We start from the raw sequence: 18,895 nt of genomic DNA, 5'->3' as shown, positions 1-18,895 counted from the left end.
CCGGAATCCGACCCGAAATCGAGGTCTAAATCCCCAATTTATAAAAAAAAACCCAATTCTTCAAAAAATCCCTAATTCTACCATGAAAGAACAAGATTTAGGGCTAGAAACCTAATGGGTGTTGATAGAAATTGAAGGAAATGAGTTAAAGAACACAAACCTATGATTTGGTGTTGAATTCCCTCTTCAAAATTGCTCCTAGGTCGAATTCTAATGAAATAGTTGTGAAATTTTTGAAGAAATCCCGTGCTGGTTCTGTTTTAAAATCACTAGACAGGCCTTATTCGCGTTCGCGAGAGGCCTGTCGCGGTCGCGAAGCTATGGCCCTATTGGCCTACGCGTTCGCGAGAAACCCTTCGTGTTCGCGAAGGAATAATTCCTCCAGCCTCTGCGTTCGCGAGCCAAGTGCCGCGTTCGCGATGAGTTACTTTCCTCTCCCCCAGGTTCCATGTCGCGGTAGCCTGGTTGCGTTCGCGGAGGGTAAGACCCCCACTGCTCCGCGTTCGCGACCCAGTCTACGCGTTCGCGTAAAGGAAAAATCACCCCTGCCCAACTTACCTTTCGTGTTCGCAAGAGAAGCTTCTTGAACGCGAAGAAGGAAACCAGCAAGTGCTGAAGCTACGGAAAATCAGAATTTCCCAAGTCTAAAACATCCCAAAGCCTATCCGAAACTCACCCGAGCCCTCGGGGCTCCAAACCGAACATGCACACAAGTCTTAAAACATCATACGAACTTGCCCGTGCGATCAAATCGCCAAAATAACACCTAGAACTACGAATTTAGCACCAAATTGCATGAAATTTTCAAGAAAGTTTTAAAACTTCTATTTTCTCAACCGAAGGTCCGAATCACGCCAAATCAATTTCGTTTCTCACCAAATTTTACAGATAAGATATAAATATCATAACGGACCTGTACCGGGCTCCGGAACCAAAATACGGACCTGATACCAACAAGATCAAATATTAACCAAATTCATAAAACCATAATAATTTCAGTCTTACAATTTTTATCAAAAATTCATTTATCAGGCTAAGGACCTCGGAATTCGATTTCGGGCATATGCCCAGGTTCCATATTTTACTACGGACCCACCAGGACCGTCAAAATACGGGTCCGGATCCTTTTACCCAAAACGTTGACTGAAGTCAACAAAAATTAACCTTTTAGGCCACAAATTATTATCTCATAAATTTTCCACATAAAAACTTTCCAGAAACGTGCCCGGACTGTGCAAGCAAATCGAGGAGGAATGAAATAAGGTTTTCAAGGCCTCGGATCACGGAATTTAATTTTAAATCATAAGATGAACTTTTTGGTATAACGACCCGGCTGGTCGTTTTGAGAATTTACACCCCAATCCCCTATTAACTGCTTTTCCCGTGTTTATTTCTACTATTGTGGATTTCCAGGAAGATTCGTTTTGATTTTCGGAGTGTTTTGGGATACTTAGTCCCTAAATGAGAGCTTAAGCTTTAGAATGTAGACCGTAGTCGGAACAGTGTAAAGACGGCCCCCGAATGAAATTCCGTCGATTCCGTTAGCTTCGTTGAGTGATTTCGGGCTTAGGGGTATGTTCATATTGTGTTTTGGATTTCCGTAGCTTATTTTGGCTTGAGATGTCGAAAGTTGAATTTTTGAAGTTTCTGGATCGATAGTGAAATTTTGATATCGGGGTCAAAATCCGATCCGAAAGTTGGAATAGTTCCATTGTGTTGAATGTGACTTGTGTGCAAATTTTGGGGTCAATCGAACTTGGTTTGGTTGGTTTTGTCATCGGATGTAGAATTCTTAAGATTTCAAGTTCATTAGGCTTGGATTGGAGGGTGAATCGTTGTTTTAGCGTTGTTTGATGTGATTTGAGGATTGGACTAAGTTCGTATGATGCTTTAGGATTGGTTGTCATGTTTGGTTGAGGTCCCGGGGGCCTCGGGCGTGTTTCGGATGCTCAACGGGTCATTTTTGGACTAAGGAGTACAACAGATTTGCTGGTTTTCCTGTTGCAGACAATTGGCCTTCGCGTTCGCGAAGGGGAGATTGCGTTCGCGAAGGATGGCCAGTGGATCGCGAACGCGAGGAGCTGAGCGCGTTCGCGAAGAGGAAAGGCGGAGCAACTTGGGACCCCAGGAAAAATTGCTCTATGCGTTCGCGAGTATAGGGTCGCGTTCGCGAAGGTCCTGGAGCTGAAGCTACGCGTTCGCGAGTGGAACCTCGCGTTCGCAAAGGAGGAAATTTGGCTAGAGGATTTTTGTGCATTGCGTTTGCGATAGTGGTCTCGCATTCGCGAAGAAGAACGCGTTTGGGCAGAATTTAAATTCCAAAATCAAGGGTTTGAGTTCATAACTCAAAAATTGGATTGAGAGCTCGGTAGGAGACGAAATTTGGAGAGATTTTCGGAGGAACTTTGTGGGTAATGATTCCTAACTCCTTTTTGATTATATACCATTAATCTAAACATGAATTCATTATCTAATTTCGGATTTAGGGTAAAAAATTGGGGAAAATTGAGAAAAGTTCTTAGGCCTAATTTTACGATTTTGACCGATATCTAGGTATCGCATTGGAGTGAATTTGGTATGCTTAGACTCGTGAGTGAATGGGTGTTCATAATTTGTGATTTTTACCCGATTCCGAGACGTGGGCCCGGGGAGGATTTTTGGGTGTTCTTGTATTTTCTTGCCTTAGCTTCGATTTCTTTAGCTAAATTAGTTGTTTGTAGTTGTATTTACGTTATGATATGGATTTGATCAGATTTGGGCCACTCGGAGTTGGATACTCGTGGCAAGAGCGTGATTTCGTATTGATTTTGAGCTAGTTCGAGGTAAGTGGCTTGCCTAACCTTGTGGGGGGGGAGGGACTCCCCTTAGGATTTTGGTACTGTGATTATATGAATGCCCTGTACGTGAAGTGACGAGTGCGTACACGTGCTAATTGTTGAAAAATCCTGTTTTCATTAAATACTTATCTATGTTTCTCCTTTAGTTGAACAAGACTAGTGTATGAAACCTTCTGTTTAGCTTAGGAAAGCATGCTTACATGACTTAACTGTCTTACCTGCTTTAACTGCCTACTTGGATTTTGTGTATCATGTTTAGCGTAGAAATTCTCCGTTTTCCTGATACGAACCTGAATCGAGTTGTAGGATTCCTTCTTGAGACTGTTGTGTATTTAGTTTGGGACTACGGATCGGCATTTTGGGAGATCCCTCTGCATGTTTACTTTGGGACTACAGATCAGTATTGCGGGAGATCCCCCAGCACATTTATAATTGGGACTACAGGACGATATCCCGGGAGATCCCCCTGTATTGGATATTACTTTTGGACTACTGGACGATATCTTGGGAGATCCTCTGTACATTTACGTTTGGGACTAGGGGACGATATCCCGGGTGATCCCCGGTTGCTATCACTGTGTATTGAATTATATTCTTTCTGTGATTTTATTCTTTATCGACTGTTAGTATTTTAATTATACTGTCACATTTCGTACTGTTTTACCTTGTTTTATATATATAACCAGTAGGTCCCTGACCTTCCTCGTCACTACTGGACCGAGGTTAGGCTTGGGTCTTACTGGGTACCGCTGTGGTGTACTCATCCCCTTCACTGCACATATTTTTCGTGTGCAGATCCAGGTTCTTCTGCTCAGCCGTTCTATCAGTGAGGCTGGCGATATCAGAGACTTCAAGGTATATCTGCCGCGTCCACAGACCTAGAAGTCCTTCTCTATTCTTCCCTTTAGCTTTAGACTTCCTGTATTTTTTTCTTTTGATTAGACATTCTGGAGTTAGAACACTATGTAGTTTTCTCTAGCTTGTGATTTCATGAGATCCCGGGTTTTGGGAGTTTGATTTAGTTTTGAGAGTGTGTATTGTATATGCCGAGCGGCATTCTAAACTCTTTTATTATGTTTTAATCATAGCTTGCTAGTTTCGTATTTTATTTTCCTTTTCCCGCAATTTGCTAGGCTTATCTAGTCGTAGAGACTAGGTGCCGTCACGATAGTTCATGGAGGGAGAACTTGGGTCGTGATAAGTTTGGATCAGAGCTCTAGATTCATAGGAGTTATGAATCACAAGCCGGTTTATTAGAGTGTCGCGGATCGCTACGGAGACCTGTGCTTATCTACGAGAGTCTATGTAACTGTTAGGAAAAATTTCACTTCATTTGATTTCCTTGTCGTGCGAGATTTTTGATATCAAAATTCTAAACCTCTGTCTTCTATTCTCTCACAGATGGTGAGGACACGAGCTACCGGAGATGACCAGGCACCCGCGCCCCCTGCTAGAGCTGTTAGAGGTTGGGGCCGGGGTAGAGGCCGAGGATACGCACGTGGTACAGCCAGAGCACCCGTGCGAGCTGCCACAGAGGAGCCACCAGCCACTCCAGCTGGAGCCCAGGCACCTGATACGCCTACTGCTGCTACTACTCGAGATCTCCAGGAGACTCTTGCACAGTTCGTGAGTATGTACACCACTCTAGCTCAGGCAGGGTTGATTCCCCTTGTTGTAGCCATATCTTAGGCCGGCGGAGGAGCACAGGCTCCCGCCGCCCGCACTCTTGAGCAGCGAGTGCATGTTGATCAGATCCCAGAGATTATATCCGTACCGCCTGCAGCCCCAGTTTAGCTTCAGAGGAGGAGCAGAGGAGGCTTGAGGGGTTCAAGAAGTACCAGCCTCCTACATTCAGTGGTCTAGCATCAGATGATGATCTAGTATTTCTGGAGGAGTGCTGCCGTATACTTCGCACTATGGGTATATCAGGATCGAGTGGGGTTTCTTTCACTGCCTTCCAGCTTCGAGGAGCAACCTATCAGTGGTGGCGTACTTATGAGTTGGACAATCCAGCTGAAGCAGCTTCCCTTACATGGACCCAGTTTTCAGATATGTTTTTGAGGGAGTATGTTCCTCAGAGCCTTAGGGACGCATGGCGCGCAGCGTTTGAGCATTTGTGCCAGGGTACTATGGCTATTTCAGAGTATGCTGTCTGTTTCACTGACTTGGCTAGGCATGTACCAGCCTTGGTTTCTACGGTATCCGAGAGAGTTTGCCAGTTTATTGAGGGGATTATTCCCAGCATCAGGTCCAGCATGGCCCGGGAGTTGGAGATGGATATCTCTTATTAGCAGGTGGTGAGCATTGCTAGGAGAGTAGAGGGCATGCATGCTCGGGATAGAGAGGAGAGAGAGGCCAAGAGGTCTCGAAAGTCGGGCCATTGCTCTGGTGCCCGTGCCCCAGCTGCAGTTTGTCATGGTAGGGGTTATATGAGTCACCCCGTTCATTCAGCTCTTCCAGCAGCCAATGGTATTCCAGCTCCTCCTAGACCTCAGGAGCCTTATTATGCACCTCCAGTATCTAGTGCGCCTCCTGTACGGGGTGCTTTTAGTAGTTAGTCCAGTAGACCTGGCCCGAGCCAGTCACAGCCGCCACGTCCTCCTAGATCTTGTTTTGAGTGTGGAAACACACGCCATATGGTGAGGGATTGCCCCAGGCTTAGGAGCGGTGCACCTCCGTAGACTTCTCAGCCACAGCGTGCCCCGTAGAGTTCCTAGGCTATGATTACAGCACCAATTGCTACCTCACCCGCTCAGCTAGCTAGAGGTGGAGGTCGGGGAGGTAGAGGTCGCCCTAGAGGAGGAGGCCAAGCAAGATATTATGCTCTTCCTGCTCGTACTAAGGTTGTTGCCTCCGATTCTGTCATCACAGGTATTGTTCCGGTCTGTCATAGAGATGCATCAGTTCTATTCGATCCAGACTCCACTTATTCTTATGTGTCCTCTTATTTTGCTCCGTATTTGGGCGTATCTCGGGATTCCTTGAGTTCCCTAATTTATGTTTCTACTCCTGTGGGAGATTCTCTTATTGTGGACCGCGTTTATCGGTCTTCTTTGATTGATCTTAGTGGTTTTGAGATCAGAGTCGATTTATTACTGCTCCGCATGGTAGATTTTGATGTTATCTTGGGCATGGACTAGTTGTCTCCCCATTATGCTATTCTTGATTATCATGCCAAAACTGTGGCGCTGGCTATGCCAGGTGTACCGCGAGTAGAGTGGAGGGGTACCTTAGATCACACTCCCAGTAGAGTTATTTCATTCCTTAAGGCTCAGCGAATGGTTGAGAAGGGGTGTGACGCGTATCTAGCTTATGTGAGAGATGTCAGTATTGATACCCCTACAATTGATTCAGTCCCAATAGTACGGGATTTCTCTGACGTGTTTCCAGCTGATCTTCCAGGCATGCCGCCCGATAGATATATTAATTTTGGCGTTGATCTGTTGCCGAGCACTCAGCCCATTTCTATTCCTCCTTACCGTATGGCTCCTCCTGAGTTGAAGGAGGAGTTACAGGACTTGCTTGATAAGGGCTTTATTCGGCCCAGTGTATCACCTTGGGGTGCTCCTGTCTTGTTTGTGAAGAAGAAGGTTGGTTCTATGCATATGTGCATTGATTATCGCCAGTTGAACAAAGTTACAGTGAAGAACCGGTATACTTTGCATCGTATCGATGATTTGTTTGACCAGTTACAGGGTACACGAGTGTTTTCTAAGATTGACTTGCATTCAGGTTATCATCAGTTGAATATTCGGGAGCCAGATATCCCGAAGATTGCCTTCAAGACTCAGTATGGTCATTACGAGTTCCTTGTTATGTCATTTGGGCTGACCAATGCCCCAGCAGCCTTCATGCATTTGATGCACAGTGTATTCCGGCCATATCTTAACTCATTCGTCATTATCTTTATTGATGACATTCTGGTATACTCCCGGAGTCGAGAAGATCATGAGCAGCACCTGAGGACAGTGCTTCAGACTTTAAGAGAAACGAAGTCATATGCAAAGTTCTCAAAATGTGAGTTCTGGTTGGATTCCATGGCATTCTTGGGTCACGTGGTATCGAGCGAGGGGATAAAGGTGGATCCGAAGAAAGTGGAAGCAGTACAGAGTTGGCCCAGACCATCCTCAGCTATATAGATTCGTAGTTTTCTAGGCTTGGCGGGTTATTACCGTCGATTTGTTGAGGGATTTTCATCTATTGCGGCACCTATGACCAGGCTGACCCAGAAGGGTGCTCCATTCAGGTGGACGGAGGAGTGTGAGGAGAGCTATTAGAAGCTCAAGACAGCTTTGACGACAGCCCCAATATTGATATTGCCTACAGGTTCGGGGTCTTATACTGTCTATTGTGATGCCTCGAGGATTGGCCTTGGAGCGGTATTGATGCAGGACGGTAGAGTGATTGCCTACGCGTCCAGACAACTGAAGGTGCATGAGAAGAATTATCCTGTCCATGATCTCGAGTTAGCTGTTATTATTCACGCCTTGAAGATCTGGCGTCATTATTTGTACGGTGTTCCTTGTGAGATATATACTGATTACCGGAGTTTGCAGCATCTGTTCAAGCAGAAGGACCTTAATTTGCGCCAGAGGAGGTGGTTAGAGCTGCTGAAGGACTATGATATCCCTATCTTGTATCACCCGGTCAAGGCCAATGTGGTGGCCGATGCTTTGAGTCGTCGGGTGGAAGTTTGGGGAGTTTGGCTTATCTACCAGCAGCAGAGAGGCCCATGGCGATGGATGTGCGGGCCTTAGCCAGCCACTTTGTGATATTGGACCTTTCGGAGCCCAGTCGGGTCCTTGCTTGTGTGGTTTCTCGGTCATCCTTGTTTGATCATATCCGGGAGCGTCAGTTTGATGGCCCTCATTTGCTTGTCCTCAAGGAAAAGGTTCTACATGGTGATGATGGGATATTGAGGATGCAGGATCGGATCTGTGTACCCAATGTTGATGGGCTTCGGGAGTTGATTCTAGAGGAGGCCCACAGTTCGCGATATTCCATCCATCCGGGTGCCGTGAAGATGTACCAGGATTTGAGGCAGCACTATTGGCGGAGGCGGATGAAGAAAGATATAGTTGAGTTTGTAGCTCGGTGCCTCAATTGTCAGCAGGTAAAGTATGAGCACCAGAGACCGGGTGGCTTGCTCCAGCAGATAGAGATTCAGGAGTGGAAGTGGGAGCGTATCACCATGGACTTCGTAGTTGGACTCCCAGGGACTTTGAGGAAGTTTTATGCCATTTGGGTGATTGTGGATCGGCTGACCAAGTTCGCGCACTTCATTCCTGTGTGTACTACCTATTCTTCGGAGCGGTTGGCAGAGATTTATATCCGGGAGATTGTTCGCCTGCATGGTATTCTAGTTTCCATCATTTCAGATAGAGGTACTCAGTTCACACCACGGTTCTGGAGGGCTGTACAACATGAGTTGGGTACTCGGGTAGAGTTGAGCACAACATTTCACCCCCTGACAGACGGACAGTCCGAGCGCACAATTCAGATTCTCGAGGATATGCTCCGTGCGTGTGTGATAGAGTTTGGAGGTTCTTGGGATCAGTTCTTGCCACTGGCGGAGTTTGCCTCAACAACAGTTATCAGTCCAGCATTCAGATGGCACCATACGAGGCTTTGTATGGTAGGCGATGTAGATCCTCGGTGGGTTGGTTTGAGCCGGGTGAGGCTAGATTATTGGGCATAGACTTGGTTCAGGACGCTTTGGAGAAGGTTAAGGTGATTCAGGATAGACTTCGCACAGCCCAGTCCAAACAGAAGAGTTATGCGGACCGAAAGGTTCGTGGTATTTCCTATATGGTTGGAGAGCGGGTCTTGCTTCGGGTTTCGCCTATGAAGGGTGTTATGAGCTTTGGGAAGAAGGGGAAATTGAGTCCGAGGTTTATTGGTCCCTTTGAGGTAATGCGACGTGTTTGGGAGGTTGCTTATAAGCTCGCCTTACCTCCCAGCCTAGTAGGAGTTCATCCGGTATTTCATGTTTTGATGCTACGGAGGTATCACGGTGATCCATTGCACGTGTTGGATTTTAGTTCAGTCCATCTGGACAAGGATCTATCTTATGTTGAGGAGCCAGTGGCTATATTAGACAGGCAGGTTTAAAAGCTGAGGTCAAAGAATATTGCATCAGTAAAGGTTCAGTGGCGGGGTCAGCCGGCCGAGGAGGCGACATGGGAGATCGAGCAGGATATGCGCAGCCGTTACCCTCATCTTTTTATCACTTTAGGTATGTCTCTATGCTCGTTCGAGGACGAACGAATGTTTAAGAGGGGGAGGATATAACGACCCGGCCGGTCATTTTGAGATTTTACGCCCCGATCCCCTATTAACTGCTTTCCCCATGTTTATTTCTGCTATTGTGGGTTGCCGGGAAGATTCGTTTTGAGTTTCGGAGTGTTTTGGGACACTTAGTCCCTAAATGAGAGCTTAAGCTTTAGAATTTGGCCCGTAGTTGGAACAGTGTGAAGACGGCCCTGGAATGGAATTCTGTCGATTCCGTTACCTCCGTTGAGTGATTTCGGGCTTAGGCACGTGTTCGGAAGATCCCTAGCTTATTTAGGCTTGAAATGCCGAAAGTTAAATTTTTGAAGTTTCCGGATCGATAGTGAAATTTTGATATCGGGGTCGGAATCCGATTCCGAAAGTTGGAATAATTCCGTAGTGTTGAAAGTGACTTGTGTGCAAAATTTGGGGTCAATCGGACTTGGTTTGGCTGGTTTTGTCATCGGATGTAGAATTCTTAAGATTTCAAGTTCATTAGGCTTGGATTGGAGGGTGAATCGTGATTTTAGCGTTGTTTGATGTGATTGAGGATTGGACTAAGTTCTTATGATATTTTAGGATTGGTTGAGGTCCCGGGGGTGTCGGGTGTGTTTCGGATGCTCAACGGGTCATTTTTGGACTTAGGAGTACAGGAGATTTGCTGGTTTTTCTGTTGCAGACAATTGGACTTCGCGTTCGCAAAGGGGAGATCGCGTTCGCGAAGGCTGGCCAATGGAAGCATCGCGAACGCAGGAGCTGAGCGCGTTCGCGAAGAGGAAAGACGGAGCAGTTGGGGACCCTAGGAAAAATTGCTCTACGCGTTCCCGAGTATAGGGTCGCGTTCGCGAAGGTCCTAGAGCTTAAGCTATGCGTTCGCGAGTAGACCCTCGTGTTCGCGAAGGAGGAAATTTGGCTAGAGGATTTTTGTGCATCGCGTTCGCGATAGTGGTCTCGCGTTCGCGAAGAAGAACGCGTCTGGGCTGAATTTAAATTCCAAAATCGAGGGTTAGACTTCATAACTCAAAATTTGGATTGAGAGCTCGGTAGGAGACGAAATATGGAGAGATTTTCGGAGGAAGTTTGTGGGTAATTATTCCTAACTCCTTTTTGATTATATCCCATTAATCTAAACATAAATTCATCATCTAATTTCGGATTTAGGGTGAAAAATTGGGGAAAATTGAGAAAAGTTCTTAGGCCTAATTTTGGGATTTCGAGATCTTGGTATCGGATTGGAGTGAATTTGGTATGCTTAGACTCGTGAGTGAATAGGTGTTCATAATTTGTGACTTTTACCCGATTCTGAGACGTGGGCCCGGGGAGGATTTTTGGGCGTTCTTGTATTTTCTTGCCTTAGCTTCGATTTCTTTAGCTAAATTAGTTGTTTGTAGTTGTATTTACGTTATGATACTGATTTGATTAGATTTGGGCCACTCGGAGTTAGATACTCGCGGCAAGAGCGTGATTTCGAATTGATTTTGAGCTGGTTTGAGGTAGTGGCTTGCCACTCCCCTTAGGATTTTGGTACTGTGATTATATGAATGTCGTGTACGTGAGGTGACGAGTGCGTACACGTGCTAATTATTGAAAAACCCAGTTTTCATTAAATACTTATCTATGTTTCTCCTTGAACAAGACTAGTATATGAAACCTTCTGTTTAGCTTAGGAAAGCATTCTTATGTGACTTAACTATCTTACCTGCTTTAACTGCTTACTTAGATTTTGTGTAGCATGTTTAGCGTAGAAATTCCGTGTTTTCCTGATACGAACCTGAATAGAGTTGTAGGATTCCTTCTTGAGACTGTTGTGTATTTACTTTGGGACTACGGATCGGCATTCCAGGAGACCCCCCTGCATGTTTACTTTGGGACTACGGATCGGTATTCCGGGAGACCCTCCTGCACATTTATAATTGGGACTACGGGACGATATCCCGGGAGATCCCCCTGTATATAACTTTTGAACTACGGGACGATATCCCGGGAGATCCTCTATAAATTTTGCGTTTGGGACTACGGGACGATATCCCGGGAGATCCCCGGTTGCTATCACTGTGTATTGAATTATATTCTTTCTGTGATTTTATTCTTTATCGATTGTTAGTATTTTAATTATACTGTCACATTTCGTACTGTTTTACCTTGTTTTATATATATAACCAGTAGGGCCCTGACCTTCCTCGTCACTACTCGATCGAGGTTAGGCTTGGCACTTACTAGGTACCGTTGTGGTGTACTCATGCCCTTCCCTGCACATATTTTCGTGTGCAGATCCAGGTTCTTCTGCTCACCCGTTCTATCAGTGAGGCGGGCAATATCAGAGACTTTAAGGTATATCTGCTGCGTCCGCAGACCTAGAAGTCCCTTTCTATTCTTCCCTTTAGCTTTAGACTTCCTGTATTTTTTTTCTTTTGATTAGACATTCTGGAGTTAGAACACTATGCAGTTTTCTCTAGCTTGTGATTTCATGAGATTCCGGGTTTTGGGAGTTTGATTTAGTTTTGAGAGTGTGTATTGTATATGCCGAGCGGCATTCTAAACTCTTTTATTATATTTTAATCGTAACTTGCTAGTTTCGTATTTTATTTTCCTTTTCCGCTATTTGCTAGTCTTACCTAGTCGTAGAGACTAGGTGCCATCACGACAGTTCATGGAGGGAGAACCTGGGTCGTGATAAGTACCTAGAAGTCCCTCTCTATTCTTCCCTTTAGCTTTAGACTTCCTGTATTTTTTTCTTTTGATTAAACATTCTGGAGTTAGAACACTATGCAGTTTTCTCTAGCTTGCGATTTCATGAGATTCCGGGTTTTTGGAGTTTGATTTAGTTTTGAGAGTGTGTATTGTATATGCCGAGCGGCTTTCTAAACTCTTTTATTATGTTTTAATCGTAACTTGTTAGTTTCGTATTTTATTTTCCTTTTTCCGCAATTTGCTAGGCTTACCTAGTCGTAGAGACTAAGTGCCATCACGACAGTTCATCGAGGGAGAACTTGGGTCGTGATAAGTACCTAGAAGTCCCTCTCTATTCTTCCCTTTAGCTTTAGACTTCCTGTATTTTTTTCTTTTGATTAAACATTCTGGAGTTAGAACACTATGCAGTTTTCTCTAGCTTGCGATTTCATGAGATTCCGGGTTTTTGGAGTTTGATTTAGTTTTGAGAGTGTGTATTGTATATGCCGAGCGGCTTTCTAAACTCTTTTATTATGTTTTAATCGTAACTTGTNTTAAGTTTAATTAATTCCTAAATAGAAGATTTACTACTGAAATAAAATTGAGCTACCTAGTCCTTAAAAGAAACGTTTACTTTGAAGCAGATAAGGATGTAGAATTAATTAAACTTAATGNTAACGTGCAACGCACGTTCATAGATACTAGAAATATGAGTGGCATTACTTTTATATAAGAATTTTGGAGAGTATTTAATTAGTATATTAAAGTTTTAATATATATATATATATATATATATATATATATATATATATATATATATATATATATATATATATTTTCTTTCTAAAAAAGAAACTGTCAAACAGCAACAGCAAATCTTTCAAAGAACAGTATCAAATCTCCGAGACTTCTGTTATGGTTCCCTTTTAGTTATTTATGTTCATGCACTAGCTAGGATACCCTTCAATGATGGAACAATATTCTACCAATTTTCAACTAGAACCGTAAACAATATTATCTGCATAGCTAAACCAAAAAGAACTTACCAAATTAATTCCTAAATAGAAGATTTACTACTGAAATAAAATTGAGCTACCTAGTCCTTAAAAGAAACGTTTACTTTGAAGCAGATAAGGATGTAGAATTAATTAAACTTAATGGGGTTCGACTCTTAAAACTCTTAACACCTAAACTTGTTGGACTTTTTATAATTATGGATTCACAACATAATAGTATTTGTTAGAATTTTAGTAATTTTCACATATAATACAGAATTTAAGTTGAAATAAGCTACATCCGCTACTGATTTGGAGGTGACGCATTTAGAAATAGGAGATAATAGATGATGCAAAGAGGACAAGAATTGAACTGCTGAAGTTATCTAAAAAATTGACCTAATTTAGGAGTGAGTCTCTGATATATATAAGCAAGCTGATGCAAAGTCCTTGCTGTACCACATATTCCAGCAATATAATTCTTTGCTCTACTTAAAACTGTGGGACTAATACTATGATATTGTCGTAATCATTTTCCACATAAAGGGGATAAGGGAACAGTCATATGATAGGTATGGCTACACCACTGCACATTTCATTATAAGCTTTTATCTTTCTTTTTTTTTTTTTTCAAAAATATGAAGCAAATGTGATTTTAAAAATATCTAGATAATTGGGTACTTTGCGTGATTAGCAGCTTACAGGTCTTAGATTCACCCCAAAAAAAAAAAAAATTTGAAGAGTTAAAACTTTAATTTGATAGTTTAGAGAAGTAATTCTCCTCTCAGCTCACTTCCTTGTTTTTCATCTAGAGTCACTGGATTCAAAATGAATGTAATTTATACATAGTTCAGTCGCTTTTTTAATTAAAAGATTGGAGAGCACCCCTGGTTATCCTGCCGAGTTCTTTTGATATGGTTCTCTCAAGCGCTATAGTATACTTTATTTGTTTATCTGTGACGGGTTGGGGTATAATAAGTTCACTGGGAGCATCACCTTCCCAATCAAATTTTTTTTTTTTTTTTTTTTTTTTTTTTTTTTTTTGCTAGAAGTCTCAATATTGCTGACTATAACAACAGTTGTGACTATATATAAATAAACTTGTGACTATAGCAGGCGTTACGTTCTGCTCTTTTACAAAACCTACTCTAATCAAAAGACGGAAGGTCAGAGAATAATAGATTAAGTTGAATTCACAGAACCTGCCCTAAATCCGCTTACGTGCATGACCATGAAAGGATTGTGATTGATATTGTAGTAAGCCTCCTTTATTTGTTCAATAAAAATCCTATCAAATAGTACTCCTTCATTTGGTGGAGCTAGTGGGTCAGTGGTGGGTGCAAATTTTTGTAAGAAGAAATGGACACTAAGATGGTGGGGAAGAGGCTGGAAACTGCTATGCAGAGGCACTGCACAAAGTTTTGTCATCTGAGAAGTAGACAGAGGCAATAATAGCTGGATTTTGTTTCTTCAGTTAGAAACAGGGCCCCCTCCCTCTTACACTTCTCCACTCTACTACCAAAAATTATCACTCACTTCTTCATTTGTTTGGATACATACATGCACCATTCTCTCTTTCTCTCCTCATGCTACTCACTTTTTTGTTGTATATCTCATGCAACAAAAATCTTATTATTATTAGGCACATTTAACTAGCTGGATCATTGGAAAAAAAGTGCAGCCCGGTGCACTAACCGGACCATAAGGATCTATCATACGTAGCCTTACCCTGCATTTCTGCAAGAGGCTGTTTCCACGGCTCGAACCCGTGACGACAACAACTTTACCAGTTATGCCAAGGCTCCTCTATCATTAGAATTGCTTACTAATAATACTCAACATATTAGTACTATTATTGTTGTTAAGAGTTGATGGTATACTGTTTCAAAAAGCTCAGAATAATTATGAAACGTTGTAAAAGATTCTGATGATTTTATAACAATAGGCAGAAAAGTCAAAAAGGATTGAGATGGAGCATACAATATTATCAAATGATGGAATCAGAAAAGTCAAAAAAAGTTTCTCATGATAATCACAATTGTGGAAAGTATTCTTGGTTGTGTTGTTCTGCTTTACCCTACTTAACATTCTGGAAATTAAACAAGAAGAGAGAGAGAGAGAGAGAGAGAGAGAGAGAGAGAGAGAGAGAGGTGTAGTACTCACGAATGCAAGAGTGACTTTTGAAGTAAGGATGCGTTGTAAAGCAACCTATAAGAAAATGAAGAAACCCTCAAAAGAAAAACAAAAGGCAAACTGTATACTTAATATATAAAGAAAAAGAAGTGCGAAAAACCTGTCAAAAAAGAAAGAAAAAGTAAGTGAGGAAATAATAGTTTGTTTGCGTTGAGTTGAAGTTTGATGTTTAAGTAATGTAGTATAGTATAGTATAGTATATGGTGATATGCTTAAACTTTTCCATTTTTGGTAGTCAATGTGTGCCCTTATATGGTATGGAACAATTAGAAAGCTTGTTAGGTGTATATATCCTTGCTCCCACACCTTCAAACAACCGACAACTCCTTTTCCTCCTTCTCTCTCCCCTTTCGGTCAATGCCAACGTATACAAAGAGTTTAAGTTTTATTTACATAATCAGGTTATTTATTAAATAAATATCGGTAAATTTCTTGAAAAATATTAATCAATAACAAAAATAATGAGTAACTTATTATCACAGGTTAGAATTCACTTATACTAGTATCTTTACCATATTAGCTAGTGTATATGTATAAATAGAGAGAATTTTCTACGTTGAGACTAAAATGCACTTTTTATTAACAAGCTTGAAAGGGATTTTTGAGTAGGGTTATTCTAGATGAGAATTAAAGTTGGAGAAAATATAGAAATTGGGAATAAACTTCTAAGATGATACATGTATATCTCTATATTCCATATTATTATTACAAGGGGCATGATGAGGGAAAAAACAGCAAGAGAATATATAACTAGTAGGTTTATCCTGATCAATACACTCTTTTCAAATGTTAACAATTAGTATATGAAATCCCAACGAACAATTTTTCACATCAACCCTTCAAAGGGTATATGGAGGGACCAAAAAAGAAAAGGAAAAGTAAAAAAAATGGAGTTAATCCAATCAATGCACAATAAAGTGGATAAATTAAGTAGTAGTAGTAGTAGTGGAAGGTATGAGAGGGTCTGTGTCTGTAGATTTCAGCAAATCATCTTCCTCTTTAGTGCACAAAGTCTCTTCAAGATTATTATTAGCCTTCTTCTTCTTGTCCAAATCCAAAGGCATTGTCACTGGTAATGAAGCAGCAGTTGAAGAAGATTGTGTTAGCTGTTTTGATCTTTCTACTTGAACTTTCCAATCAGTTTTGAACAGCACACAAAGCATAAGAGTTGCACATGAGGCCTGTGCTGCAAGCAAGCCAAGCCATAGTCCAGCAAATCCCATTTTTAATATAAATCCAAGAATAAAAGCTACTGGCATTCCAACTAAATAAAATGAACCCAAATTAATATTAGCTCCAATTGTTGGCCTTGCACTTCCTCTTAACACCCCACAACCTGTAGTTTGTGGACAATTCCCTAGCTCACAAAGCCCTACTATAGGCAATGCAATGGATGTTAACTTAAGAATCTCTACATCTTTTGTGAAAAAAAGACCCCATTTATGTCTCATCAAAGTTGTAAACAACATTGCTCCCAAACCCAATCCTATAGCACAAAAAAGTGACACTATCATTGAAATTCGGGCTCGAGCGGGCCGGTTGGCACCGAGCTGGTTCCCAACCCTAGTCGAAACACCAAGGCTTAAGGCAGATGGGAAGACGTATACTAAAGAAGTTGTTTGAATGAGAATTCCCATAGAAGCAATGGTAGCTTTAGGATTTGCCAAAAGTCCACAAAGCATTATCATGAATTCATACCACCACCATTCAAGACAAACGGATACACACGTGGGAATTGCTAAACCTAATAAAGATGACCACCCACGTACACAATCCATGCTAGGAACCACCCAAGAATCTTTATATACACCCGAAAAGTAAATAAATGAGCAGAGCAAAAGGAAAAGGTTCAAATTTGTCCAAACCATTGCTAAAGCAACTCCAGCAATGCCCAAATTAAAATATCGCACGAGAAGGAAGTTGAGTGGGACATGAAGAAGAACAGAGATAGCAGAACAATAAGTTAAAGGTAATGTAATATTTTGTGTTCTTAGGTAAATTCTTAGGGGATGAAGCAAAGAAAGGAAGAAAAGGTCAGGAATTGCAAAGACAACGAAAGTGTGGGCCATAGAGGAAATATCTTCATCTTGGCCACACCATAAAAGGATTCTTTTCATGTTTAACCACATGAAAGAGATAGGAATTGAGGTTGAAAGAAGGAGAAGTACTGTTCTTTGAAGAGTTATGCCTAAAAGTTTCATTTGTTTTGCTCCATAAGCTTGTCCACAAATTGGTTCCATTCCCATAGCCAAGCCAGAGATTACAGAGTAGCCAGTGATATTAGCAAAGCCAATGGAAAGAGAGCCTCCAGCAAGTTCAAGTTCCCCTAGATATCCAAGAAAAAGCATTGAGATCATGGATCTTGAATATAGTACCAACCCTGTGAGTGCTGTTGGTCCTGAAATTTTCCCTATTTCTTTGATTTCTTCAAAAGCCTGATTTTTAACGAAAGCAAAAGCAAGGAGAGAGTTAGTTTTATAGCCTCGAAAAAAACTTCACGTGCATATATAAGTATAGTAGTTGGCAGGACGGAGGCAAGATTTTTACTAAGAAAATTTAAAAAATGCTAAAGTGAGTTGAACCTGCAACCCAAAATAATTATTTAAATCCACGTTCAATGCACGAAGAGCTTCTTTATACATAAATTTTTGTTTACACATGTAATTTTTCGATAAAGGGGATTCAACTGAGCTAATATAATGTAGCTCCACACTTGGTATTTGGAGTAGGGGAAAAGGTGGCAGTTGTTTTTACCTCAGTTGGGGTTGGCCATCTATGAAGCAGTTCTTCATCATCAGCTTGAAAATCCATTGGTTTACGAGAGTTGACGAAATGAGCTTTTTCTGTGGAGACAAAGGAGGATGGGGAATCTGTCTTTTGGTTGCACATAGTTTTCTTATCTATATATCTATCTATCTGGCAGCTAGTTTTCTTTCTTCTTTTCTGTGAAGAGATTGGTAAGCTTGAAGATGTAATAGTAGAGATAATAATACTTAAGGTTTTGTGGGAGAAAAAAGAAAGAGAAATAAACAAATATAAAGAGAAACCTTTTGTTGGAGCTTTAATTTAGTGAGGTGTGTTTTTGTTGTTTTAGAGCTTTGAATGCAAGTAAGGGTGCAAACCAAGATGAGAGTATATATACATGCAAGAATTGGACTCTACAATGGCTTCAAAAAGACGTGTCAATATATTAGGGTGCTAAAATTTCCCAATAAAAAGCGGCTATTTGGTGAGTGAGTTTTATTGAGAAGAGAGAGGGGGTGGGGGCCAATCTGTCTTATTCTTGTCATTCTACTTCTTTTTTCTCTTATATGTACAAAAAAAATTCTATCTTTGATTCTTTTTCTTACTTAAATGAGATGGAATGGACGTGTGGATTCTACCTAATGAAAAGGTAGGGCCTTGTCCATTTCAAAAAGCCATGAACGCGAGCTTTTTCCATATTGTCTTAGTGTAGTAGAAGTAAAAAGTAAGTATTCCTAAGAGAGGGAGAGTTTAGTCCATGAGAAAAAGATGCATTAGAAACTATTAAAGAATTTGGTAATGGGAATATATGTAGTTTTTCACCGTCCAAACGGTTGCACTTGAAGAAACCTGCATGGTTTATTCAAGTGTCAATGCTCTATTGGCAATTAATGTTGTTGGGGATTATACCCTAGTTAAATCACATTTTTTTTAATTACGTCTTAGATAAGCTTTTATTACATCCTCTTATTAGGTTTCGATTTCTGTCTTTTGCCGCTTATCCAACCCCACCCCTTTCTTCCCCCAAAGAACCTTTTTCTTCTCACCCATCAAAAGAGGAAAAAGAAATTAAAGAAAAAGAAAAGGAATAAAAATATTATCTCTGTTATTTGCCAAGTGGTAGGAATGGATTGACAAGCAACACCAATATTAATTGTTCAATTCTATCTCTAGTTGTTTTGATAT

At 41.4% G+C, this 18,895-nt stretch overlaps 1 protein-coding gene across 1 annotated transcript; it reads right to left on the bottom strand.

Annotated features, from left to right (window-relative positions):
* Window positions 1-15,645: 15,645 nt before the first annotated feature.
* LOC109205886 (protein DETOXIFICATION 48-like) lies at window positions 15,646-18,088 on the bottom strand. The gene is made up of 2 exons (XM_019368644.1): window positions 17,720-18,088; window positions 15,646-17,400 (listed from the first exon to the last, which is right to left on the bottom strand). Exons 1-2 carry the CDS (start codon window positions 17,852-17,854, stop codon window positions 15,892-15,894), a joined length of 1,644 nt encoding a protein of 547 aa, XP_019224189.1. The 5' UTR covers window positions 17,855-18,088; the 3' UTR covers window positions 15,646-15,891.
* Window positions 18,089-18,895: the final 807 nt, after the last annotated feature.

Source organism: Nicotiana attenuata, unplaced genomic scaffold (genome assembly GCF_001879085.1).
Source record: "Nicotiana attenuata strain UT unplaced genomic scaffold, NIATTr2, whole genome shotgun sequence".
Classification (NCBI taxonomy): Eukaryota; Viridiplantae; Streptophyta; class Magnoliopsida; order Solanales; family Solanaceae; genus Nicotiana; species Nicotiana attenuata.
This window is presented reverse-complemented; position numbering and strand designations above follow the sequence as displayed.

Excerpts from the sequence above, each read along its gene's own strand:
- LOC109205886 (XM_019368644.1), bottom strand. The coding sequence starts at position 17,854 with ATGTGCAACCAAAAGACAGATTCCCCATCCTCCTTTGTCTCCACAGAA. Across the intron at positions 17,401-17,719 it reads GATGGCCAACCCCAACTGAG|GCTTTTGAAGAAATCAAAGA; the intron begins GTAAAAACAACT and ends GTTAAAAATCAG.